At 53.2% G+C, this 25,190-nt stretch overlaps 1 protein-coding gene and 1 long non-coding RNA gene across 5 annotated transcripts in view; one reads left to right on the top strand and one right to left on the bottom strand.

Moving 5' to 3' along the window:
* The window catches only part of CASTOR2 (cytosolic arginine sensor for mTORC1 subunit 2), a 54,494-nt gene extending 30,501 nt beyond the window's left edge, over positions 1-23,993 (bottom strand). Inside the window, exon 1 of one of the 2 annotated variants that reach the window (XM_002698179.7) lies at positions 23,737-23,993. In XM_002698179.7, coding sequence (XP_002698225.2) covers positions 23,737-23,849 — 113 coding nt within the window. In that variant the 5' untranslated portion in view covers positions 23,850-23,993. Of the gene's footprint in view, positions 1-23,374; positions 23,401-23,736 lie in introns of those variants that run through there. The other variant, XM_024985424.1, reaches the window with a different exon arrangement.
* On the top strand, positions 15,314-23,207 carry LOC132343867 (uncharacterized). Of its 3 annotated transcripts, XR_009492866.1 has the most exons (5): positions 15,314-15,619; positions 18,950-19,259; positions 20,971-21,084; positions 21,407-21,932; positions 22,725-23,207. It is a non-coding gene; the product is annotated as an uncharacterized lncRNA (long non-coding RNA). The 3 variants fall into 3 exon arrangements; XR_009492867.1 differs by having other exon boundaries at positions 19,129-19,259; positions 20,971-21,932; XR_009492865.1 differs by having other exon boundaries at positions 20,971-21,932.
* Positions 23,994-25,190: the final 1,197 nt, after the last annotated feature.

Raw genomic sequence — 25,190 nt, 5'->3', positions numbered from 1 at the left:
ACTGGCTTAAAGCATGGGTTCTCAACCTTGGCTGAACACTGAACTCACCTGGTGAGCCCTAAACTGAGGGAGCCTGCGGAGGATGTACAGCTGATCGGAAAGCCAGAGAGGCAGGAGGCCAGCGTCCCTTGCCAGATGCCTGAACCTTCCTGGCCAGGAGAGGCTGCCGGCAAGCTGCCTAGCCAGGGGCTTGAGCACAGCACATCCGCCACCACGTTCTGGGGGGGACCACCCTGGGCAGATGACCACCTGCAGGCACTGTCCACTTACTGAGCCTCTGCTCTGCAGGCCCCTCTAGGAAGCTGTGGGGGTGGCACTCCTGGCCTCCCCGAGACAAGGCTGAGCACGCCTGTGAGACGCCGTGGAGGACACTGCCCCCTAAATCAGAGGTGCCACTGCTCCCCAGAATGTCAGTGCCCAGGGCTGCGGGTTTAAGCTGGTCCCGACAATACCCACTCACTGCAATGCCAGCAGGGAGGTGACGGACGGGGACAGCTTCTTGGTTTGCCTGGGACAGTCCCAGCCTGGGCACCAACAACGCCTCAGAAATGGGCAGAATCACGCAGAGGCGACAGAAGTCGGGCGCAAGTGGGCAGGAGAGGGGAGTGGTGACCGGAGGTGGGTAGTGGGAAGACTTCCGGGAGCCCGGGAACGTTCTCTAGGGGTTTCTGCCTGGGAGCTAGGTCTCCAGGTGTGGTCACCTTGTAGGAATTCACGGAACCTCATTTATAAAATCTGTGCATGTCCCACCTGGGCTGCTACTTCACTAAAGTAGAAGGGAAGTCCTGGGGCAGGGTGGGGAGTGGGGAATAAAGGCTAATGGGTCAAGTTCATGCCTTTCTTCCTGTTTAACCTGAGTCTTCTTTGCATCCCAACTGAGCACACATGCTCAGTGGTTTGCTTGGAGGTGGCTATGAGGCTCATGTGCCAGAGTAGACCTCAAGGGTCCTCCAAACAAGGGTGTGAAGGGGCAGAGGTGGTGAGGAGGTGACCTGAAGATGGATGAAGAGAAAGGATTCTACAATGTTCCATGGTGACACCCCTCTTGCTGTGCCAGGGCTGAGCAGCAGCTACTGAACAGCCCTCATTGATTTAGGCAAGAAATGCTTAAAAAAAAAAAAAATTATTTGGCTGTGTTGGGTCTTAGCTGTGGCACTTGGGCTCTTTGTTGCATCATGGAGGGTCTTTCGTTGCAGTGCGGGGGCTCAGCAGTTGTGGCTCCCCGTCTGAGCTGCTCAGCAGCTTGCGGGATCTTAGTTCCTTGGGATTGAGCCCGGGTCTCCTGCATTGCAAGGTGGATTCTTAACCACTGGACTACCAGGGAAGTACCTGAGAAATGCTTTTAATGACATCAACTTGGGTTTTGATCATAATTTTTTACAGGTTTTATATATGTATACATCTTTTTTCTGAACTGTGGCATAATTTACCAAAATGATATGTGCAGACTTTAGGTGTATGGTTAGATGAATTTTCACAAATGTATACTCCCTTTTGACCAACACCCCAATCAAGATACTGAACATTTTGGGAGGGAGAAAAATTGGGAGATTGGGACTGACATATACACACTCAGTTAAGTCAGTGTTAAGTGTTAGTCGCTTAGTCATGTCCAACTCTTTGTGACTTCATGAACTACATACAGCCTGACAAGCTCCCCTGTCCATGGAATTCTCCAGGCAAGAAACTGGAGAATTTTCCTTCTTTCCACTTCCTTCTCCAGGGGATCTTCCAAACCCAGGGATCAAACCCAGGTCTCTTGCATTGCAGGCAGGTTTTTTACCATCTGAGCCACCAGGGAAGCCCTGACATATACACACTACTATATATAGAATGGATAATTAATAGGAACCTGCTGTATAGCATAAGAAACTCTAATTAATACTATGTAACGGCATATATGGGGAAAACATCTAAAAAAAAAGTGGATATATGTATAACTGATTCACTTTGCTATATATCTGAAACTAACAACACTGTAAATCAACTATACCCCAATTAAAAAAAAAAAAAGATACTGAACATCCTCTTCACTGCAGAAAGCCTTCTGTCCCTTGCCTGTGGGTCCCTACGACCACCCAGAGGCAACCCGTGCTCCAGTTTCTACCATCATAGACTATTTAGTGGTTCATGCGCTTCACAGCCGTGAAATTGTATGGTGTGTAGTATTTTGTGTCTGGCTTCTTTGGTTCAGTGTATTGTTTTTGAGATTCATCTGTTTTTTATCATTTGTGGCAGCTTTGATTGCTGAGTATATATGTTTATATTTATTTATATTGTATTATATTTTCATCTATTCTTTCTCTTGTTGATGACATTTGGTTGTTTTCAGCTTTGGGTTATTATGAAGGAAGCTGCTATAAACATCCTTATTAAAAAAAGATTTCCTGGCTGGCTTCCTCTGCCCCAAGTTCCCATAATTCCACAAAAGCAGCTCGAGTTTGCCCGAAGAACTCCTCCGCAGACCTCAGCCCACCCAGGGGCACCTGAGCCCTGGCCTCTCCGCGGGGTGGGTCCTGCGGCAGGGCAGTCACACCTGCTGAGATGAGGAAGGACCCCACTGATGTGCAGCTAGGGAAAAACAAGCACGTTTGATTGTGGGAAAGGAGGTGAAACAAAGATTTTAAAAGGGAGCAGCTGTGTGGACTTCTTTTGGACAGGGAGCCCGGGACGGGCTCAGGGAAGAAGAGATCCATGCAGGACAAGCAGCAGACATGGGGGGGCCCCAGAAGAAAGACCCCCTGACTCTCGGAAGAGAAATACCCTACAGGGTTGTGGTCCAACCATCTGTAGCCGTGGAAATGTCCAGTATCATCCACATGATGTAATACATCGCTGAGTGGGAAAAAAGCAAGCCCCAGAAGATAACACACAGCCCAATACCCTTGCCAGCTATATATCCAGGACAAAACTGTTTGTAAAAGTCAAGGGAAAGATAAGCGTGGATGGACTGCAGTTACTATCGATGTCACGGTCGCAGTGCGGGGGATATTCTTATTCAAACAATCAACAGGTGAAACGTGGAAGCTAGTATCAATAAGTAAGTCATAGGACAAGGATGGTGAGTAATCACACTCTGTGCACCTGAGGTCTATTAAAAAAATAAAAAAGAAGGCTTTGAAATGTTTGAGGGTGTATGTCTTATTTATACAGAGAGCAGTTCCCGCATCTTGCTGGCAGTCTCGCTGTTCCATCTTTGCACCTGCCTCTCTGTACCTGCTCGAGTCCCATCTTCTCTTAGATGGGGGAGCTGGAGTCATGCTCCATTCACTGTGGACCACCAGGGGGGTGGGGGACCCTGGGGAATGCAGGGGGATGCATAGACCCCGAAGTCTATGAGCCTAGCCATATAAGACCTCAGGCCCCGTGTCCCTCCAGCTGGGAGCCAGGGAGGATGGTCAGGAGCCCCAAGACGACGTTGCTACTGTCTTTATTAAGTGAGTGGTATCAGCCGAGCCCCTGCCAAGACAGGGAGTCAGACACAGACAGGTTTGTGTTTCTGCAGGGGTCCTAGGGACAAGACACAGGAGGGGGTGGAGCGAGAGGATGGGCGGAGGACCTCAGTGAAGGAAGAGCCGGGAAATGCCTTGAACGGTGGGTTACAGCTCAGAGGTCCGCAAGATACTCGGGGTGAAGAGAACCAGGACTCAGACACGCTTTGCACGCTCCATACCCGAGAACGTTCTTCACTCGCACCAAGAAGCACGTGGCTCCCTCACTTTTTGTCCCTAGCACTTTTAGGAAAGAACAGTACAAACATATTTTTCTGTACCCAAGAAACAGGCCAGTAATAGCATGACAACAAATGGGCCTGGTACCTGGTCTCAGTGGAGGGCTGTGTGTGTGGGGGTGGGCAGGGTGGGAGGTACCAGGGTATGAAAGGGACTGGGGCTGCCAGGCAGGGAGGTGGGGGGTGCTCCCTTCCCACCAAAACAGGGGCAGCTGACACTCAGCTTCGATAAACTGCGGGCCCTGGGTTGCAAGATCTTCCAATTTTTCCAGAAAAGCTGGAAATCCAGATTTTGGTGATCTCTCGATACTTAAATGTTAGTATACTTAAAAAAAAAAAAAAATACACCAAGGTGGGCCAAAGAAAACATGTCTGACCTACAGATACCCCATTTTTCCCCCTCCCAGCCCCCTACCTCCCTGCAAAGTTCTCATATGGGATTTAGGAGTTGCAATTAAGCCCCCTAAGCCACCAGCACTGGGACCATCCCGGGCTCGGATTTCATCTCTGGCTCCATAATGTCCGGAACCTCACGGAGGTCCTTAAGAGTGAAGGACTAGAGACTGGCATGAGGTGGGGTCTTGAGTTTACCACTATCTTTTCCCAGGAAAAGCCCCCTCAGCATTCACTTAGCTCAGGGGAGAAAATGTTTAGCATTGACACTTGGCTCTTTTTTAAAATTTTTTATTTTTGGCTGAGCTGAATTTTCATTGCTTTGCACAGGGTTTCTCCCTAGTTGCGGCGAGTGGGGGCTATTCTTCATTGCGGTGGGAGTGATTTTCATTGCAGTGGCTTCTCTTGTGTGGAGCACCGGCTCTAGAGCGCACAGGCTCAGCTGCCCTGTGGCGTATTTAATTCTCCCAGACCAGGGATCGAACCCGTATACCTGCAGTGGACGTGCAGATTCTTAATCACGGGACCACCAGGGAAATCTGACACTTGGCTTTCTTAAGACGTCTTTGCCTCTCTCTAAACCCTCCCGTTAACAAGCAGGGCTCTGTTTACTAACTGGACTGGGTGGTCCTTCCAAAGTGCTCGGGCACCTGGCCTGGGGGCCCAGTTATGGCCAAGACATGCCCGCACAGGAAGTCTGGGCTGTCACGCGGTCTTGCACTCCTGGCTGATGGTGACACCAGCTTCCCGGAGTCAGGGCTGGGGCTGAAAATCAACACAGGCAGCCACTGCCGGCTCCTCACTCCCCAGCCTCTCCTGGAGGATGCAGCGCTTTGTTTTCTGGGTTTGTACCTGTCATTACCTCTCTGAGCTCCCCGGAGCAGCTTAATGACCATCCAGGAGTCCTGCCCCACAGTGAGGAGGGCAGGCCTCTAGGGCCCTCCATGGACTCTGGGCCAAACACTTCACTTTTATTAAAATTCTCACTTGACTGGGGCCAATATCCCTGGGGCCATGTCCAATTTGCCAAAGTCACGGAGACAGAGAAAAGTAAGGGAGACTGCGGTGTTAGAAGACGAGAGAGAAAGTCTTTAGAGCGTCCACCTGCCAATGGAGGAGACACAAGAGATGTGGGTTCGATCCCTGGGTCAGGAAGATCCCCTGGAGGAGGAAACGGCAACCCACTCCAGTATTCTTGCCTAGAAAATTCCAAGGACAGAGGACCCTGGCAGGCTGCAGTCCATGGAGTTGCCGAGTTGGACGTGACTGAGCATATACACACACAACTGGAGCGTAACCTAAAAGTGCATTCTGGACAAACTGGCCAAATCAGCGTCATCACCCCGTTTTGCGGATGAAGAAACTGAGGCTTGGAAGGTCAACACCCCACCAAGGGCCGTGAGCTAATATGTTGCCTGTGACTGGTAAGGGGGTACACCCGGGCCTCTGTGGTACCAGCATCCTCTACTCGCACAGGAGTGGGGGTTCTCAGGGGAAGGCGTCTTTGGTAACAGTAAGGAGGCTCCTCAGAACCCTCTGGGGGCAACAGGGGTCAGTGGCTGCCTCCCTACCGCCCTGGGGAGAGAAAGTGCCTTTCTGGGGTGTGCAGCATTTTACTGCTGGGACAGCTATGAAGCCCTGGGGAGGGCACTACTCAGACTCAGCTGCTCCCAGAGCCTGGAGCCTCCCCATCAGCTAAACCTGGCAGGAAGGTGGGAAAGCCTGGTGTGCTGGGACCCAGGACAGTTTCTGACATTCAACACTGGTGGAGGTGAGAGAGCTCGGGAATCTGGGAGGGGGCAGCCCCTGGAGGTGGGGACTCAGCTTCGAGGGCTGGGGATGGCCGAGAGTGGGTCTGGCTACCTGGGCCTGGCAGATGGGTGCCTTCACCTGCACGTGGAGGGGCCAGAGCGGGAGCTGGCCACACAGATGGGCAGATACACTGCTATGCGAGCAAACAAAAGCAGGGCTTTAACTCTGATGGCCCAATAACAGGCTGGGGGTGCTCTGGAGGTGAAAGGCTTAAGACCTGTCTCAGCCCACTGGGGGCCTGTGCACTGGCTGGGCGAAAAGATAAAATGCTGATGAAGGACCCCAAACAAGAAGACAAGCAAATGCCCCAGGGCCTGTATGTACCTGCATAATCACACACCCCCAGGATGGAAGGGGACACACGAGGGTCCTTCACCCGCCAGGCTGATGCACACTGGGTGGTGAGGCGGTGGGAAGCAGGCTGGGGACACCCAGATGGATGGATGAGCTGCTTTGGGCAAACATCACCCAAAGACTTTTCCAACACGTGTGCTCTGACCCCGGACTCTGCTTCTATGCATCTGCCTGCAAGCATATTTCCACACGTGCAAAATTAAGGCCTGTGCCCCGAGTTATGAGTTACAGCATTAATTGTAAATAATGACAAAAAAGATTGGGAAGAAATGTCCACCAGTGAGAGCCAGTTTAAAGATATGATGGCCACCTGGTCCTCAGGAAACTATGCGATGGTTAAAAGTGTGAAGGTTGCTCAGTCATGTCTGACCCTTTGTGACCCCATGGACTGTAGCCCACCAGGCTCCTCTGTCCATGGAATTCTCCAGGCCAGAATACTGGAGTGGGTAGCCGTTCCCTTCTAGAGGAGATCTTCCCAACCCAGGGATCGAACCCAGGTGTCCCACATTGCAGGTGGATTCTTAATTCTGTCTGAGCCACCAGGGAAGCCCAAGAATACTGGAGTGGGTGGCCTATTGCTTCTCCAGGGGATCTTCCTGACCCAGGAATTGAATCTCCTGCACTGCAGGCAGATTCTTTACCAGAGGAACTACCAGGGAAGCTCCAGTGGTTAAAAGGAGGGATGCAAAGTATTGCTAAGACGAATTTCAGCTGAAAAATCCACAATGCAGAACAGGAACAGTGAGCATGGTTTAATACCAACTTATGTTTAAAAAAAAAAAAAAGAGGGAAATACCAACTTATGTTTAAAAAAAAAGAGGGAAAATATTGCATATGCGTATTTGCATATATATACATACACGTATATATACACACAGACAGACATAGAAAATATCACCAAGATCCACCAATCTCCTTGTGGGGGTGGGAACTGGGTAGCTGAAGAATAAGGGTGGGAGGGAGCTTTTACTGGGTACTTTTGTGTACCTTTGGAATTCTAATAAATTATGAATTTATTATCTATCCAAAAAAAAAAAAAACAGGCAAGGAGGCAGCGGCGCTGGGCTGGACTGTCCAGGCAGGGGAGCCAGGTAAGAGTGGGGTGCCAGAGGGGGACCCTGAGAAGGTGTGGGAAGGAGGGCACAGTGGCCAAGGGCGTGGTGTCAGAAGCCAGACTGCTGGGGGTCAAAGCCCAGGCCTGCTGTTGACCTGTGTGGTGACCTTCCTGCCCAGGGCTGGGGCACGGCCCAGATACAGCTTGATGTCAGGAGGACCGATGAGAATCTCCTGCCCACCTGCAACCCTCTACTTGGTACGGGTGCTGACCCTGAGCACCTAAGGGGCCAGGTGACATGTCATCTTAAAGCAGACCCTGGGGCTCTGCCTTCTTTCCATGCAGGGCTCCCTGCAGAAGTTGCTGGAAGCTGCTGGGTCATCACCCTCCAGTAGTAAGCCTGAGCCCTTTGCGGGTAGGCAAACAAAGGATGGGGGAGGTATCTCAGGGTCTCCAGCCTCCATGTGAGGACAAACAGCAACCCAAACCTTCCTGAGATCTTCTGCTCACCTTCCAAACCCCCTCTTAGAGACCAGAGCACTAGGCCAGTTAGAGTGGCCCAAACCACATTCTGTAAGTGCGGGGTTGGGAGGGGAGGGACAGGGGGGTACTGAGCATCTCCAGACCATCTGGGGACACGGGGAGGTGACGGACAGTGGCATACCGCACATCTCGCTTATCCATTCATCAGTCAATGGGTACTGGGTTGCTTCCATGTTTTTGCTATTGTGAGTAACGCTGTGAATGTGAGACCCTGCTTCCAACCTTCCCAGTATACATGCAGAAGTGGCACTTCACTAGCCTGCCTGCATGTGGGCTCAGTTGTGTCTGACTCTGCAACCCCATGGACTACAACCTGCCAGGCGCCTCTGTTCATGGCAAGAATACTGGAGTGGGTTGCCATTTCCTCCTCCAGCCTTCTTTGGCCCAGTGACCAGATCCTGATGGAGGAGGCTGGACGGAGCCTGCCCTCCCCTCGTAACAGGGCCACCCTCTCCAGCCCCCGGGGTGCTCCAGCTCACTGTGGGCCACACCAGCCAGGCCTCTGGGCTTCCAGCACATGCTGTTCCTCCTTCTTGGAAGTCCCTTCCCTACCTTGGTGTTTCAAGCCTGGCTCAAATGCCCCTTCTCCTGGAAGCCCGCTCCGACCCCTCTGGACTCCACTGTATTTCTTCCCTGCACCTCGAACTCCCGAGCCTGGAGGACTTTTCCTCTCACTAGACTAGCATCGTCAAGAGCCTGGAGAGAGCTGTCTCCCCCACCATGCTGTGCGTAGTGAGTCCAGGGTCGGGGTTCAAGTCCTCAAAGGGCCAGCATGTGGCACAGAATGGGTATCATGGGGGACTTCCCTGGTGGTCCAGTGGCTAAGACTCTGTGCTCCCAATGCAGAGGGGCCCAGGTTCCATCCCAGGTCAGGGAACTAGATCCCACAGGCTGCATCTAAGAGTTCCCACGCCGCAGCTAAAGATCCCATGTGCCGCAACTAAGACTCAGTGCAGCCAAATAATAAATATTTTAAAAAGAAAAAAAAAAAAGAACTAGTGGAGATGAATGAACCCCCGAGGGCCAAGAATCCAGGCCAGGTGTCAGGAAACCCCAGACAGCAAGAATGAACTGTCTCTCTACTCTCGGCCTCTGCCTTCCGCGGCCACCCTCCCATGGGCCTGATTCCCCCTGGGGTGACAGATGACAGATAAGCCCTGGGAGACTGGAGGCACAAGCTTCCCGGGACCTCACACTCGCCTAGCTGCTCCCTCGGGGCCTGTTCCTGCCCTTGGAAGGAGAAGGGACAAGGCTGCAGAGGAAACCTGACCTCACAGGACAGAGGTGTGTGCACCGGGTCAAGACAGGGGTGATGATGCAAGAACCTTCATTCTTGGGGAGGATGCAGAGGTCCAGGCTTTTGAGAACAACCGCTCCTCGGGGCATTAACCCAGGGCAATCTTGCAATGGTTTGGTTTTTCATGGGGCATTTTAGCATCACAGCTGGTGTCCAAATGAGGCCGGCAGTACAGGTGGGCACTGAGGGGTCTTATGATCGCCAGTGTCTCCAGTCCCGCAACCCTCCTTGCACTCAGACGCAGGGCTGGGCACCCACCTAAGCACCTGACCTGCTGCTACTGCTGCTAAGTCACTTCAGTTGTGTCCAACTCTGTGCGACCCCATAGACAGCAGCCCACCAGGCTCCCCCGTCCCTGGGATTCTCCAGGCAAGAACACTGGAGTGGGTTGCCATTTCCTTCTCCAATGCATGAAAGTGAAAGTGAAGTCGCTCAGTCGTGTCTGACCCTCAGCGACCCCATGGACTGCAGCCTTCCAGGCTCCTCCATCCATGGTATTCTCCAGGCAAGAGGACTGGAGTGGGGTGCCAGTGCCTTCTCTGACCTGACCTGCTGGATCTCATTTAATCCTTGAACGGCCCTCGGACAGGGTGTGATCGCTTTCTGCGTTTTTTTCAGTGGAAGTTGACAACTCAAGGCAGTTAAAACCAGGCTGATTTGGACTGAGAAGCAGAGGGAGGAAAAGGGCTGGAGGGAAGCTGAGGGGCCATCACTCTGAGTAGGCCTACTCTGAAGAGCACTTAGAAAAGAGCAGATAAAAAAAGAAATGTGGGGACTTCCCTGGTGGTCCAGTGGTTAGGACTCGGAGCTTCCAATGCAGGAAGGGTGCATCCCTGCTCGGAGAACTAAGATCCCACATGCAACGTGGTTTGGCCAATACATAAATAAAATTAAAAAGAGAGAGAAAAAAAAAAAATGCGGTTTCATTGCTCCAAGCATGTACTCCATCCACCTGGGCTACCTGCTGGGGTCCTCAGAGACCTGGCTCCAGGAGACGATGTGGACCAACCATCCCACAAGGACTCTCAGTTCAGGGGGCTCCAGCCCGAGTGGGTGCAAATGAGTTCCACCAGGTGGTTCATCGTGGGGTGATCCCCAGGCCAGCACTGCACCTCCCTGGGGTCAAGCCCGGGGAAGGGGAGAAATGGATTCCATCTCTGAGAGCCCCTCCCTAGTCTCACCGGGAGGCAGTGAAGGGGGTGGAGTCCAAGGAGACCCTTCTGAACCCTCCCTGCCCCAGACGTCCACCTGCAGGCTCCCAATCCTAACCCTTGCCGAAACAGAGGGACACCACGTGTTCCTTCCCACTTCTACAGCTCATTCTGCAAAGCGGGGGTGACAGCTCTGTCCCCCATCCTAAGGCTACGTATAAACCCTCCCACAGAAAGCACAGTGTGGGCAAAGTAGAGGTTGTCCTGGGGAGAGAGGAGGATCCGGGCATCGGAGGGGAGCGGGGAGCAGGAACGAAGCAGCAAAGGAGAGAAGGCGGGGCGGGGCCTCTGCTCAGGACCTGGACTTCATCCCAGCACATCTCACAGTCGCAAGATGGGATTAGATTTCTGTGCAAATCAAAGCTGCCCTCCTGTTGGGAAAGAGCCTGGAGGGGACGATGAGGGTCAAGGGGTCTGGTGAGGGAGGCAAGGGAGGCGGAATGGTTAGAGAAAGGGCCTGCAGAAGGGCTCGATAGAGACAGATGGACGTGGGGATGCAGAGGAGGGTAGGAGAAGGTCTGGGCAGATGAGGAGGACCACTTGGGACAGGCCAAGGATGGGCAGGGAGTCTAAGCATCAGTCAGGCAGCTCCGGGTGCAGCAAACAGGTCCCAGGACCTGGCTGGGAGCGGACCTCAGTACTCTTGGTTCTGACAAGCTGCTCTTACAGAGGGCCCCCTGCCTAACCCCAAAGGTTCTCAGGTCTGTATGCCTGCAGACTCCTACTCTGCTGCGAGCAAAAAGTCCCTCGTCAAAAAAAAAAAATCAGAATTAGACATTCCATCCTGCACCCACCAGCTCAGCCCTTCCAGTGATTCCAAAGCTGAGCAGACCATCAGCGCTGTGGGAACCAAGGCCACCCCTGAGGCATGCAGCCCAGTGAAGGGCACTTCGGTCCCCAAAATAACATCCCGTGAATTCATACGAATAACCAGCTCACTGTGGGTAGGATGCCTAAGCCCTTGATATAAAGTTCCCTACTTAATCCTCAGTGCAACGCAAAGGGCCCCATATACTGATGACCATTTTAAAGATGCAGAAACTGAGCCTCCTTTGAGGCTCTCAAGAATCTGCCCAAGGTCACAGAGCTGGCGAGTGGCGGTGGTGGTGGTGATTTAGTCTCTAAGTCGTGCCTGGCTCTTTGCAAGCCCATGGGCCGTAGCCCACAAGGCTCCTCTGTCCATGGGATTTCCCAGGCGAGAAAATTGGAGTGGGTTGCCATTTCTTACTCCAGGGGATTTTCCCAACCCAGGGATCAAACCCACGCCTCCTGCATTGGCAGGTAGATTCTTTACCACTGAGCCACCAGGGAAGCCCTGGTAAGAGGTGGACTTTGAATTAAATACACGTTTTCTTAACTCTTCCACGTATGCACATGCCCTGAGAAATGGGCCTTAGCACAGGCCTGAACCCCCGTCTGCTAGGTGTCCGCCGCGTGACTGGGGGTGAGTAATAGACTGCTGTCTCCCCTGTGGGCTGGGGAGGGAAAAGGATGGAAACCCTACCACGGCCTGGCACGTAGTAGGCGCTCAAGAAAGATCTCTGAGGCTAAGCTTTGCTTGTTCTAAATCCACTCTATCAGTCACCGCCTCAGTGACTTTTGAACTCCTTTGAACTCCGAAGGAAAAAGACTGAACTTGGAGAACACCTTTCCACCCCCTGCCTTTTCTGCCCAAGAAAGGGAATGCATCGTGAGGTGGGGAGAGGCTGGCACTGAGGGTGGGGAGGAAAGTCCAGGGGAGCGCCCAGGAGGTCCGCCTTGGAGGGAAATGAACCCTACCTTCAGAGAATGCACCTTGTTCCTGTCCAGGGTCCCCGCCGGTGCAGGAGGAGAAGCCTGACCGGATCGCCTCTCCCTCCCCACCTCCCGGGACTGTTCAGTTCCCGGCAGCTTCAGCTTAGGTCAAATGGCCACAGCCTAGGCTGGGTCAGCTGGGGAGCCTGCCTTCCCCTGACCCTTCCCCAGGGCCCCTAGGTATGGCCACCCCAGCGCCCCCCGAGCCTCTTGGAGCCCACCACTTCAGCAACCACCCATTCCAGACAGGTGAGACATGGAAGGTATCTGGCAGTGGTCTCCAAAGAGCCCAAGAGCCACGGGAACCTCCATATGACACATCCTTAGAGATGCACCCACTTAGGTGACACCAACTTCTGGTGAGCTTGGTCCCAGGAGGACCATGGGCGGAGCCTGCTGTGGCCAGGTGCTTTATCTGGGTTATTCTTGCCCCATAATCCTGTTCGTGCACAGAGAACCTGAGTCCAGGCTGGGGTCATCTGACCGGAAGGAGACTCCAGGCTCCTACCCAGGCAAAACTAATATGGTGGTTTACAAACATGGGCTCTGCAGCCAGAGGCCCTGGGTTCAAAGCCCTACTTCTCAGGTATTTTAAACAGTGCAGCCACCCTGAAAAACAGCCTGGCGGGTCTTGAAAACGTTACACACAAGAGTTACTGCTTGACGCGCCATTCCTACTCCAAGGATCTACCCAAGAGAGATGCAGACACATATTCACACCAACATCTACACACAGACGTTCACCGCGGCAATCTTCATAATAACAAAAATGGGGAAACCATCCAAATATACATCGATGGATGAATGAACCAAGATGTGGTCCATCCATACGATGGAATATTGTTCTACAGTAAAAAGGAACGGTGAATTGACATACAGGCTACAACACAGATGAACCTTAAAAATACGACTGATACTCAGTGAAAGAAGCCAGATACAAAGAACCACATACCGTATGATGATCCCGTTGGTATGAAACGTCCAGAGAAGACAAATCCCTAGACACAGGAAGTGGATTAGTCCTGCCAGGGGCTGGGGATGTCTGCTTAAGGGGTACGGTTTCTTTTAGGGCGACAATGGACGAGTTCTGGGATTAAGACGGTGGCAACAGTTGCACAACTCTGAATACACGAGCCGCTTGTCGTGTTGCTGTTTAGTCGCTAAGTCACCTCCGACTCTTTTGCGAACCCATGGACTGGAGCCTGCCAGGCTCCTCTGTCCATGGGATTTCCCAGGCAGGAAGACTGGAGTGGGTTGCCACTTCCTTCTCCAGGGGGGATCTTCCTGACCCAGGGATTGGCCCTTCTACACTGGCAGGCAGAGTCTTTACCAATGGACCATCAGGAAAGCCCACCCAAGAAGCTACTGTGTTGTAAACTTAAAGAGGGTGAGTTGTATGGTATTTTATGTGAATTTTATCTCAATAAAGCTATTTAAAAAAAAAAAACTGCTCTTCACTAGTTGGTTTTGTGATCTTGGGCGAGGCATGAACCCTCCGTGCCTCAATTTCCCCGTCTGTAAAATGGGGCCAGTAACTGTACCTACGTGCTAAGGGTTGTTGTGAGGATTAAGTGAGTTCATGCATGACGTGCTCTAAGCAGCTGTCTCGCTGGGTGCCAGCACTTCCCCTCGGTCTGACTCTGCCGCCCACGCTGCCCTGGCGCACCGCCATCTGCTCACCCACCACACTGCCCTTTGATTCTGCACACTCACCTCGCTATCTCTTCCCACCCAGTGCCCAAATTTTCGTAAAACATACATCCTATCAAATTTATCACCTTGATCATTTTAAAGCTGACTTTTCAGTAGTTAAGTGCGTTCATATTGTTGTGTAACCGATCTCCAGAACTCTTCATCCTGCAAAACTGAAACTCTATACCCGCTGAATAACAACTCCCCACTCACCCGCCCTCACCAGCCTCTGGCAACCACCACTCAACTTTCTGTCTCTACGAATTTGACTTCTCTGGGTACTTCATGCAAGTAGAATCACACGGTGTTTGTCTTTTGGAGAATGCCTTATTTCACTTGGCACAATGTCCTTAAGGCTCATCCATGTTGTAGCATGTGTCACGATTCCTTTTTAAGTCTGGGTGATATTTTATTATCTGTAGAGACCACATTTTGCTTATCCGTGCATCTGTTGATGAGCACTTAGGTGGCTCCCACCTTTTGGCTATTATGAATAATGCTGCCATGAATATGGGTGGGCAAGAAAACCCCAAGCTTTTAAGGCCAGGCCTTAGAGGTGTGAGTGTGTCCATTATAAGGAAAGGACTATAAGTCCACTATATGTGTGCTGGCTTCCCTGGTGGCTCAGTGGTGAAGAATCCGCCTGCAATGCAGGGGATGTAAGAGACACAGGTTCAATCCCTGGGTTGGGAAGATCCCCTGGAGTAGGAAATGGCAACCCACTCCAGTATTCTTGCCTGGAAAATTCCATGGAATTGTGCAGGGCAGGCTACAGTCCATGGGGTCACAAAGAGGATGTTACCTTTAAGGCAAGGAATAAGGTTTTGGGGGACTGGCAGCTGGGGGAGATGTTCATGGTGGTTAAGAAGCAGCACCGGGTCTTGGACAACCAGCGCAGGTGGGACGAGGCTGGTTCATTCAGGGCTAGTTCCTCAGATCAGAGGTCTGTTACAAGAAAATCCTTTGCCAACACGTGCAAGCTCAGGGCTTTGCAACAGAAGATGAGTCAGTGCGCTGAAGCTCTGGTCCTGAGGCCTGGACCGCACCTGGGGCCAGCACAGGGGGAGATAAGCCCTCCCCCCATGGCCTGAGGCACAGGTGATTCTAGAAAGTCACTCACCCAGCCCCAGGCAGCTTTGAGAGCTGTCTGGCCAGATGAAAGCCAGCTAGGGTGATCACACATTCTGGTTTGCCCTGTTGTCTGGGGTAATTATTTTTAGTGCTCCTTGTTATTCTCAGAAGTGTCCCCATTTAGATGATAAATTACATAGTCACTCTATCAGTTACCCACTGCATGACAAATTGCCTGAAAACCTAAGTCACTTGAGACAACAAACTGGTGTAGCTTTCACAGTTTCTACGGGCTAGGCAGGTGTGTCTGGCTCAAATAGGTACTTCTGGCTGAGGGTCTCTTATGAGGTCACAGCCCACGTGCAGGCTGGGGCTGTGGTCACCAGAAGGCCTGCCTGGGGGCAGGAGGATTTAAGGTCAAAGTGACTCCCAGGCTGGCAGCTGCTGGGAGGTCTCAGCACCACTCCACTATGGGCCTCTCTGCAGGGATGCTTGAGCGTCCTGACAACATGGCAGCTGGATTCCCACAGTGCAAGTGGAAGGCAGAGGCAGAGCAAAGCCATGCCAGGCAGAAGCTACCATTTTGATGCCTCAGAAGCATCACAGGATCACTTCTGGCCCTTCTGCTCATTAGAAGAAAGTCACTAATCCAGACCCTACACGTACAGGTAAGGGAGCTTTAGCTAGCTTTTCAAGGGAACATTGTCAAAGAATCTGGGATATTTAAAAACTACCACAGTTACTCTAAAACTAGGGCATATGAGGTGGAGACAGGGAGCAAAGCCAGAGAGGACATAAGAAGTCAGATCAAAGAATATTTGCAATGCCAGATAAGGAGCATGAACCAGGATCTGGGGACAAGGTGAGAAGGGACTGTTTTGAGCAAGGCACAGATAAAATCAGGGATTCACAGTGAATCATGACATCCACCCCAGCACCAGCCTCTGGTGGGGTCACAGGGCTCCATTCAGCCCCCGCAATAGCAGCCATCACCTCCTTCTGGGTCTTTGGGCCTGTCACCCTCTGTCTTTGGCAGAGAACACACCTTTTCTTTCCACTGGACCGGAGCTCCTTTTGTGCCTCCCACAGGGCCCTGCGCACAGCAAGTGCACACTGCAGGGTTTCTGCATGAGCAAAACAGATCAATTTACACCAGTCTCAAGCTGTGGTCACACGGCCACAAGTCCTGGCCTGCACCCACCTTTCTCTTTCCAGCCTCCAGGCTTTGGTTCTTCCTGCCCAGAGGGCTCTGGCTGTGCCAACCATCTGCACTGCCCTGGGGGCAGATGGGACTGGTGGGAAAGTGGTTTGGATAATTTAGGGGGATATGAGCAGGAAGAGGTGTGGACCTCACTAAGCAGGTGGATGTAGGGCAGGCCAAGGATAACTTTGTACTTCCCATACCTTGGGCTTTGGAGCTGGTGCTGAGCCTGTGTCTTTCTCTGGGGCAGCGACAGGCCATGGATACTCCAGACAGGCGTGAGGATTGGCTCTGTGCTCCCCCACTCTCTCCATCTGTGTCCACCCACTCCTGCTCACGGCCCAGCCTGTTTTCCTTCGTCCCCAGCACCTCCACCTCCTGACATCTCCCCATTCCATTCAGACTCAGCTCACACGTCCATCTCTTCTAGGAAGCTTTAACTGCTTGTAGCTTGGGATGCTACAGGCTTCCCAGGTGGCTCGGTGGTAAAGAATCCGCCTGCCAATGCAGGAGACACAGGAAGATTCCCCTGGGGAAAGAAATGGCAACCCACTCCAGTATTCTTGCCTGGAGAATCCCATGGACAGAGGAGCCTGGTGGGCTACAGTCCACGGGGTCGCAAAGAATCAGACACGAGTTAGCAACTGAACGACAACTGTGATGCTACAGCATTTTGGCTGTCACACTCAGAGACCCTGAACGCCTGGTGTCCTCAGCGAGGTTCCTGGAGGGCAGTGACAGACTCTCCACCTCCTATAGCAGAGTGTGACTGTATGTGCATTGTTTTGTCGCTAAGTCGTGTCCAGCTCTTTGTGACCCCATGGACTGCAGCATGCCAGGCTTCCCTGTCCCTCACTATATCCCGGAGTTTGCCCAAGTTCATGTCCATTGAATCAGTGATGCCATCCAGCCATCTTATCCTCTGTCAGCCTCTTCTCCTCCTGCCTTGAATCTTTCCCAGCACCAGGGTCTTTTCTAACGAGTCAGTTCTTTGCATCAGGTGGCCAAAGTATTGGAGCTTCAGCTGCAGCATCAGTCCTTCCAATGAATATTCAGGACTGATTTCCTTTAGGATGGACTGGTTGGATCTCCGTGCAGTCCAAGGGACTCTCAAGAGTCTTCTCCAACACCACAGTTTGAAAGCATCAATTCTTCGGCGCTCTGCCTTCTTTCTGGTTCAACTCTCACATCTGTACGTGACTAGTGGAAAAGACCATAGCTTTGACTAGACGGACCTTTGTCAGCAAGGTCATGTCTTTGCTTTTTAATACACTGTCCAGGTTTGTCATAGCTGAAGGCTCCTTAACGCACACACATAGCTTTGTGTGTGCGTTAAGGAGCCTTAACAAGTCCCCTAACCCTGGGCTTTTCAAACTCTGCCTCCACAGACTCTCAACGGCTAGCTTAAAGAGCATTTTCTCAGTTAACACTGGGGTCCGCAGTGGACCCCAGGCTCTATGTGAAGTGCTTGTCACGGTTTGTCTAAGTCCCCACAACAACCTAGGCGGGGGGCATGAACACTATTCTGATTTAGAAACGGCGCGCACAGAGAGGTCAAACATCGCGCCCCAGGTCACACCGCCAGGATGCAGGGGTGCTGAGATTCCACCCGAGGCGCCAGGCCCCAGGCCCTCACTCCCCTGCTCATCTGTCTTTCCCTAAAGTGATCAAACAGTGGCCTCAGCCCAACACCCTCGGAAACAGTGGACTGTTTGCAATTTTGAGCTTTTCTCCTGTAAATGCCTCTTAAGTCTTCAGTGCTCACGATGGCTCACTGGCAAGATTTCCCAGAGGCAGCACCGTGGATGAATGATTGCGGGCCAAACCAAACCTGAGACTTAACAGACAGCAGATCCGGCCCAGGCGGGCAGTGTGGGTTTCTGTGAGCACGGGCTTACTGCGTATCACTTAGGTGCTTTTTCTTGCCAATCAAAAGAGATGGACTTTCTAGATACGAGCATCTCATGGGCAAAAAGAGGATGCTGCAGCTTCCTGTGCCCCCACCCCCAACTTGCATTTCAGGATAATGATCTTGCCCCTGCCCCAGCTTCATTGTCATGGCCTCTCAGTGACACCTCTGCTCAGCGGCCCCCAGGAGGGGGTATGTCCAAACCAGTGTGATTTTAGACCTGGCTGAGAAGTCTCAGGATAGGTTCCACAACCAGATTGTTGTTCAGTCGCTCAGTCATGCCTGACTCTTTGTGACCCTTTGGACTGCAGCTCACCAAGCCTCCGTCCTTCACCGTCTCCTGGAGTTTGCTCAAACTCATATGAGTCAGGTCGGTGATGCCATCCAAGATTTTCTGGGTTCAAATCCCAGTTCTACCACTTGGGTGTGTCCCTGGGCACTCAAGGTTCTCAGTCTCCTCACCTGAAAAGTGGGGACAATCCTGCTTCAACTTTTGAGGGTTGTGTGAGAATTAAATGAACTAACAGATATAGTGCCTGAAGTGTACTAAGTGCTTTATAAGCATCGGCTATTATTGTTGTCGTTGTTTTCATCATACACTTATTGATTATTGCCAGTTTTGCCTTCTGTGGTTGCAGAGAGCAAATGGGGGTCCCCGAGGAGCTCCATCTCCAGATGGCCCCAAGACTCTAGCCAGGTGTCCCCAGCTGCCATGGTGCATCCTGATTGGCTTGTGATGGTCTCATTTCCTGTGCCTGTGATTGGTGGAGATATACTTACGTGCCTGGTTCTGACCAATGAGATGAGGAAGTCTGTGTATGAGGGGAATGTGATCCCAGAAAGGTTTTCTCATAGACTTCTCAAGGCAACAGCCTTTTCTGTCCCCAGGATCCTCGCCACTCCTTCCCATGACTGGCCATATTGCCTGGAGGTGCCCCAGCCATTCCACAGAGCCAAAGAGAAAGACTGGGCCCTTGATGACATCAAGCCTTTAAGTTACCAGCCCTCAAACAGCGCAATTCATGACTTCATGGCACAAAGTTCATACTTCTTATTGTTTGCGCCAGCTTATTTGCAGCCCAAAGGATCCCAACTATATTCCATGGTTGGTCACATTATATCTTCTTGGGATTAAGCCCACCATACCAGAGGAAGGATTTGAGCTCAGCTGTGCGTCAAGGAAGACTTCCTAGCGGAGGTGAGGCTAATACGGGGTCTAAAAGAACAAGTAAGGGGACAAAGCGGGTAGGGCAAAGAGCAGCATTCCAGGCTGAGAAAGAAAGGCCTGAGGCTAGAGACACCACAGGGTGTGTGTATCCATGCAAATAATCTGTGTGGCTGGGAGCCATATGAGATGAGACTGGAATGGTGTGGTGGGCTTTCCAGTGGGCCCTCAGCCAGGCTACAGAACCTCAGGCTATCACAAGGCTGAAGGAAAGCTCTCTGGTCAGCCATGATTTGGCTCACCTCAGGTCTCCCCCTCCAGCCCTGGGCCTAGAATAAATGTACTCAGCCTGCCTTCTGCCCCCTTTTCCAGCCACACTCAGGTGCTGCCCTGACAGTCAGGGCAGGGGCACTGGGCCTTGTTTCTCCAGGTGTGATTCAGTCTGCCGAGCCTCTTCCAGCCCTTAAGGCTCTCAGAAAAGACTCCGGCTGGAATCTGGGTCACTCTGCACGAGCCGGACATCCATCAAGTAAGCAGTTACTAAGTGCCTACAAAGCAGAGTGCTAAGCACAGCGGAGAAAGGACCTGGTTCAAATCCCAATTCTGTTTCTTCTGTGACCTTGAGCAGGCTGCTTTACTTCTCCAAACCCGGTGTCTTCACCGCTTAGGAACACACGGTACAAACAACAGTGCTAAGTCGCTTTAGTTGTGTCCGACTCTTTGCGACCCCATGAACTGTAGCCCATCAGGCTCCTCTGTTCATGGGGATTCTCCAGGTAAGGATACTGGAGTGGGTTGCTGTGCCCTCCTTGAGGGGATCTTCCCAACCTAGGGATCAAACCCACGTCTCTCACATCTCCTACACTGGCAAGCGTAGTTCTGGTTTCTCTGGTACTGGCAGGGGGGTGGGAGAGAAGAAAAAGATAAAAAGATGCACAAAAAACTTCCTGAAAGTAAGGTTTATAAACTAGGTGGTGGGAGAGTAAGACAAGCAAACGATATGCTCCTATGGACAAAACTTGAGAGGTGATGGTTACAGTGAGGAAGTAGGACATCTGGATGGGGGGTGATGAGGGACAAGCATTCCTAGCGGAAGATTAGGCAGGGTGGAAGGCATGTTCCTAAAGCTTTAGGACAGTATGCTGCAAATATATGGGCTGGATAAAACTGTTGAATATAGGTGTCACTGAACCTGTAATAGCAGATTTCTGAACTTGAGCCAGAAAGACGCTGATTCAAATTCAGGCTCTACACTGACAGTGTAACCTTGAATGAGTCACTTAACATCTGAGCCTCAGACTCCTTCCTTGCAAAGCAGGTGTAAAACCTAATTCAGAGAGTCGTGTGCTCAGTCGCTCAGTTGTGTCTGACTCTTTGCGATGCCATGGACTGCAGCCCACCAGGCTCCTCTCTCCCTGGGACTATCTGGGCAAAAATACTGGAGGGGGTTGCCATTTCCTCCTCCAGGGGATCTTTCCAAACCAAGGATTGAAACCACCCTGCACTGGGAGGTGGATTCTTTACCCCTGAGCCACCTGGGAAGCCCCAGTTCGAAGAGCTGTACTGTGGTATATGCAGGATCCTGAACCAGGATCTGGCTAATTCCCACTTTAATGCCCTAAGATGCAGTGCCACCTCCTTCAGGAAGTCCTCCAGGCTCTCTCAGGTCATCCCCCAGATCCAGCTGCTAGGCCCTAGACACTCCCCTCTCTGCTGTGATGGCCTCTTCTTTCTCTCTCACCAGGCTTGGGGCTTTGAAGAGGAAGAGGCAGGGATCTCAGCATCTCTTGAACCCAGCTGCACCCCCACAGGGAGTGGGCATCTATTGATGCCACATCCCTCCCAAGCCTCCACCCAGGTAGACATGAGCGGGAGGAAGTGACTAAGTCTGCTGGGGGTGGAGGGAAGCGGGGTTCAGGAAAGTTTTGGGTGATAACACTAGATCTTGAGGGTTCAACAGGAATTTACTGGTGGGAGGAGGGGGTTTCAGGCAGAGAAAGAGAGACAGAAAAAGAGGGAACTAAAGCAGGGAGGTGTGAGTGGAAGTAAATTGTGGGTCACACAGTTGTGCCAGAAAATGTCTAACTCAAGATGAGAATTCTGGATTCAGATCCCAAAGGGTCTCAAATGCCACGCCAAGGGTTTGCCCCTTCAGGGAGTGACCGAAAACTTGTTAACAGGCAACACAGTGACAAATATGACAAGGCTCTGGGCCACCACTTGGGGGCAGATACTGATGGATGAATCAAAAAAGGACCAAAAGTTCTACCTGGATGACTGACTGTTGAAAATTGCTCCAATAACACATCCACACCCTGCTCCCCCTTCTACGTGCAGAAAAGCCAATTTCCACAATCATTCCACGCTACACCCACAGCAGCTCTGTGAAACCTACAGGGCCGGGCCGTGCTATCTTCATTACAGATGGACAAAGTGAGAATCAGAGAAGGAGATGGACCTTGCCACGGTCACAGGGGCAATGAAGGGGCTCGTCACAACCTGAAGTCAGCAACCTGGCCCTGCCTGGGAGGCAGGCCTCTGGCCATTGGACAAATGTGCTCAGCACCTTCTAGAGCCAGATCCTGGAGACAGGGAGATGACCTTTGACCTCTGAGTCATCTTGAGACTGGACTGATCACCTGGGCTTCTTGCAGGAGAGGGAGAAGCGGGACCTACTGATCGGTGGGGTTTCTCTGGTCCAGACAGGTCAGCAGGGGCTCACCCCCAGGACAGGCCTATCTATGAGACCTCCAAACTGGACCCTGGGGTGGGGGCCAATCCCCCACAAATGGAATGGGACAGAGGGAGTGGCCCTTGGCTGCCTTTCTAAGAAGCCCCCAAATGCCCCCTCCTGCCAGCACCCAGGCCCCCGCACAGCAGCAGCCTGAGTCATCATCCTGGTCTTTTGAATGGTAGCCGAGAAATCAGCCAGGGGGGCTGCCTGGGGCTGACGGCCAAGGGTTGGAAAAACAAGGCCTCTCTCTCTTAGCTCCAGCCTTGGAATTTCAAGACAGGCTGGGGGTGGGGAGCAGACGGCAGGTAGGTGCAGGAGGGGTGGGTATCAAGAGTGGGAAGAGGCTGGGGTGGGGGGCCAGAAGGTGGGAGGAGAGGTTCAGAATCTGAGCTGGTGGCTTTTGTTTTCAAATGACCTGTTTAATAATTACCTTTGCAATCAAAGGAGCCAGGGCCCAGGGAAGGTGAGCATTCAACCCTCCATACCCCACCAGGCAGCCGGGCAGCCAGAGAAGAAAGTAAACAAGATGCCACTGGCTCTCTGCTCCGTCTCGCAAACAATGGCGGGACTGAGCTGCCGGCTCACACACACACATCAAAGTGAGATTTCCAGGCAAGAACTTTAACAGGCAGATAAGAGGCTCGGATTGAATTTTCCCCCCACATCCCGGGAGCTCCCCGTGAGCTTGCGTCCAAGGGGGTAGCCTAGGGGCTCCCGTCATTTTAAGTTAACCTTGATCTGTAATTTATTCATTCATTTTGCAGAGAAGAAGAACTACCTCCGTCTCAACCCCCGAAAAGCCTAGCCAGCAACAACTTCATCCCTTTAAACAGTCACAATGGTGGACAAACAAGGGATTTAAGTTACAGCGGCTAGCTAGCACTCACACTCCGGCTCCTTAAAAAAACATCATCCTAATCCAAGCCCGACCGGGGCTCACAAAGTCAGACCCTGACCGGCAGTGGGAAAAATCCAACTTGGGTTTTTTTTTTTTTCAACCTCCCAAGGCCTTCAACTATTTTTCCCCCTGCAGCATCCAAGCCCAGCCTCAAGGCAGAGCCGTAAACACGCCCGCTCCTCCCCCTTCCACGGTTCGGCAAAACAGCCCCCCCGCCCGCCGCCGTCCCCCACCTTCCCGGACCCCAAGAGAAAGAACCACAGCGACCCTCACCCGCAGGCCCCCTCCCCTCTCCTCCCCTCCCCCAGCCTCCGGCGCCGTCCGCAATCGTCGCAGGCACCTTGAGATAAACACCCACTAATGATTTTATGATTTTTCTGCTCTGGGTAGCCGCGCTCAGCAGAATCCCTTCCCCCGCCCTGACGACGGGGGCCGGCCCAACGGAGGGATTGGGGGATGGGGCGGGGGGGGGGGCTTAGTTTTTTTTTTTTTTTTAACACCGCCGCGAGTCCACACCTGTTTTTCATTCATTCATTCGTTCGTTCATTCATTCATTAACGGATTCGTCACAGCTGCCTGCTTGGCCCTCTGGATCTAGGGGAGAGGATGGGAAGGGGGCTGAGATGGGGGGAGACAGCGGCAGGGGTGCCTCTTGTGTGTGTGCGTTGGGGGGTGGGGTGGGTGGCTCGGGGTGGAAGGACCCAGTTGGAGGGCAGATCGGGTGGCTTTGTCAAACACAAGACAAGCGATGCGGCGGGGGCGGGGCGGGGGCGCTCCCCGGGGCTCGAAGTTGTTTTCCGAGCCGCGGCGGCGAGGACAGCCGCCCGGGTGCGCCTCTTTGTCTCTCCCCGGCCGGCGCCGCGTCCCCGCGCGCTCACCTGGTCTTAGAGGACAGGAAGGCAAGTTTGATCAGGCCGTAGGTAAAGAGCGGGATACTCTCCTTGGCGACGCTGGCAACTTGCAGCCGGTGCTCCAGGATGTGGAGTTCCATCGTCCGCCCGCGCTCCGCGGCGGCTCATCCGCGGGGGGCGAGCCGCGGCCCCCGCCCCCCTGCGCGCGCCCAGCCGGCACCGGAGCGCCGCGGGCAGCCGGCCGGGGGGACCCGGAGCTCGGCGCCGGGCGGGCTGGGGCGGACAAAGTGGGAGGCCCGCCGAGCCGCGAGGGGGGCCGCGGGCGGCGGGCAGGCGGCGGGCGAGGGCGGCAGCGCTGGCGGAGCAGCGGCGCGCGGCGCCCGGCGCGGAGAGCAGCTGGTGTTCGCTGTAACAAACAACTTGCCACTCAAACGCCGGCCCGCTGGGCATGCGCGCCCGCCGCGGGGCGTGTCGGGACTTGTAGTCCCGTGGCCGGGGCGCCGGCGGCTGGTGATGTCAAGGGGGCGGGCGGCCGTGCTAGGGGCCGGCCCGGTGCTGGGGAAGGCGGCGGGGCTGGGGGTGGCCTGAGGGGCGGGTGGGAAATGCTGGAGCGCGGATCCCCGCGGGCTCACGGGGAGGCGGAGGGCAGAAACGGGGGCCTTTGGAGCCGGCTTGGGCCGGAGTGGAAGCTCTGTCCCTCCGAGCTCGGGACTTGTCGCTTTTGGGTGCAAAGCGAGTGGCCCACAGAACTCCCGCTCTTGAGGAGGCCCGAGTTTGGGAGGGGAGAAATTTGGAGAAACCGGTAATTACAGTGCAGAGAAGCAAAGCAAAATAAATAAAGCGGGGCGGGGGGCGGTGTGTGCTCGGGACGGAGATGGGGCTTCAGGGGAGTTTCCTGGAGGAGGGGACATCCAGGCTGGGTTCTGAAGGATGAACTGGAGCTCGCTGAGGAGGGGCAGGGGCATGCGGGGATGGAGGCGGCCGGCGGCCTTCCAGGCAGAAGGAACAGCGTGTCCAGAGGCACAGAAGCGTGAAAGCCCCCACGGATCCGTGTTTGGCTTTGCTGGAGCGGAAAATGTGAGGGAGAAGAGGCCAGAGATAAGGCAGGCGCAGTCACCAGGAGCCAGGTCGAGAGGGTCATGTGTGCAGAACTAATGAGGTGGCCGTTTATCCTGCGGGACAGAGGGTGAGGGGGCTGCGAATGAGGGAAAAGTCTGAAATACACCCCCAAGGGCTTCCCACCCCAGGGCCGGCATGTCCGCGACTAATGTCCTGCCACGGCTCCCCCTTAATGGCTTATTGGAATTTTGAAATTTTCTAGGTTAAAGTTACTGGTGCTTTGCTCTTGGGCAGAGTATTTTGGGGGCATGATGGATTAGGTTTACCTGCTGGGGCTGTCTGGGAACTTTCTTTTTGGGGAAGATTCTGACCATCCCCTACCTCCATTCCTCAACCCACCTCTCTGAGGTGGGGGGACAGAT

The sequence above is a fragment of the Bos taurus genome, chromosome 25, assembly GCF_002263795.3.
Source record: "Bos taurus isolate L1 Dominette 01449 registration number 42190680 breed Hereford chromosome 25, ARS-UCD2.0, whole genome shotgun sequence".
Classification (NCBI taxonomy): Eukaryota; Metazoa; Chordata; class Mammalia; order Artiodactyla; family Bovidae; genus Bos; species Bos taurus.
The sequence above is the reverse complement of the archived record's forward strand: the minus strand, read 5'-3'. Positions and strand labels throughout refer to the sequence as shown.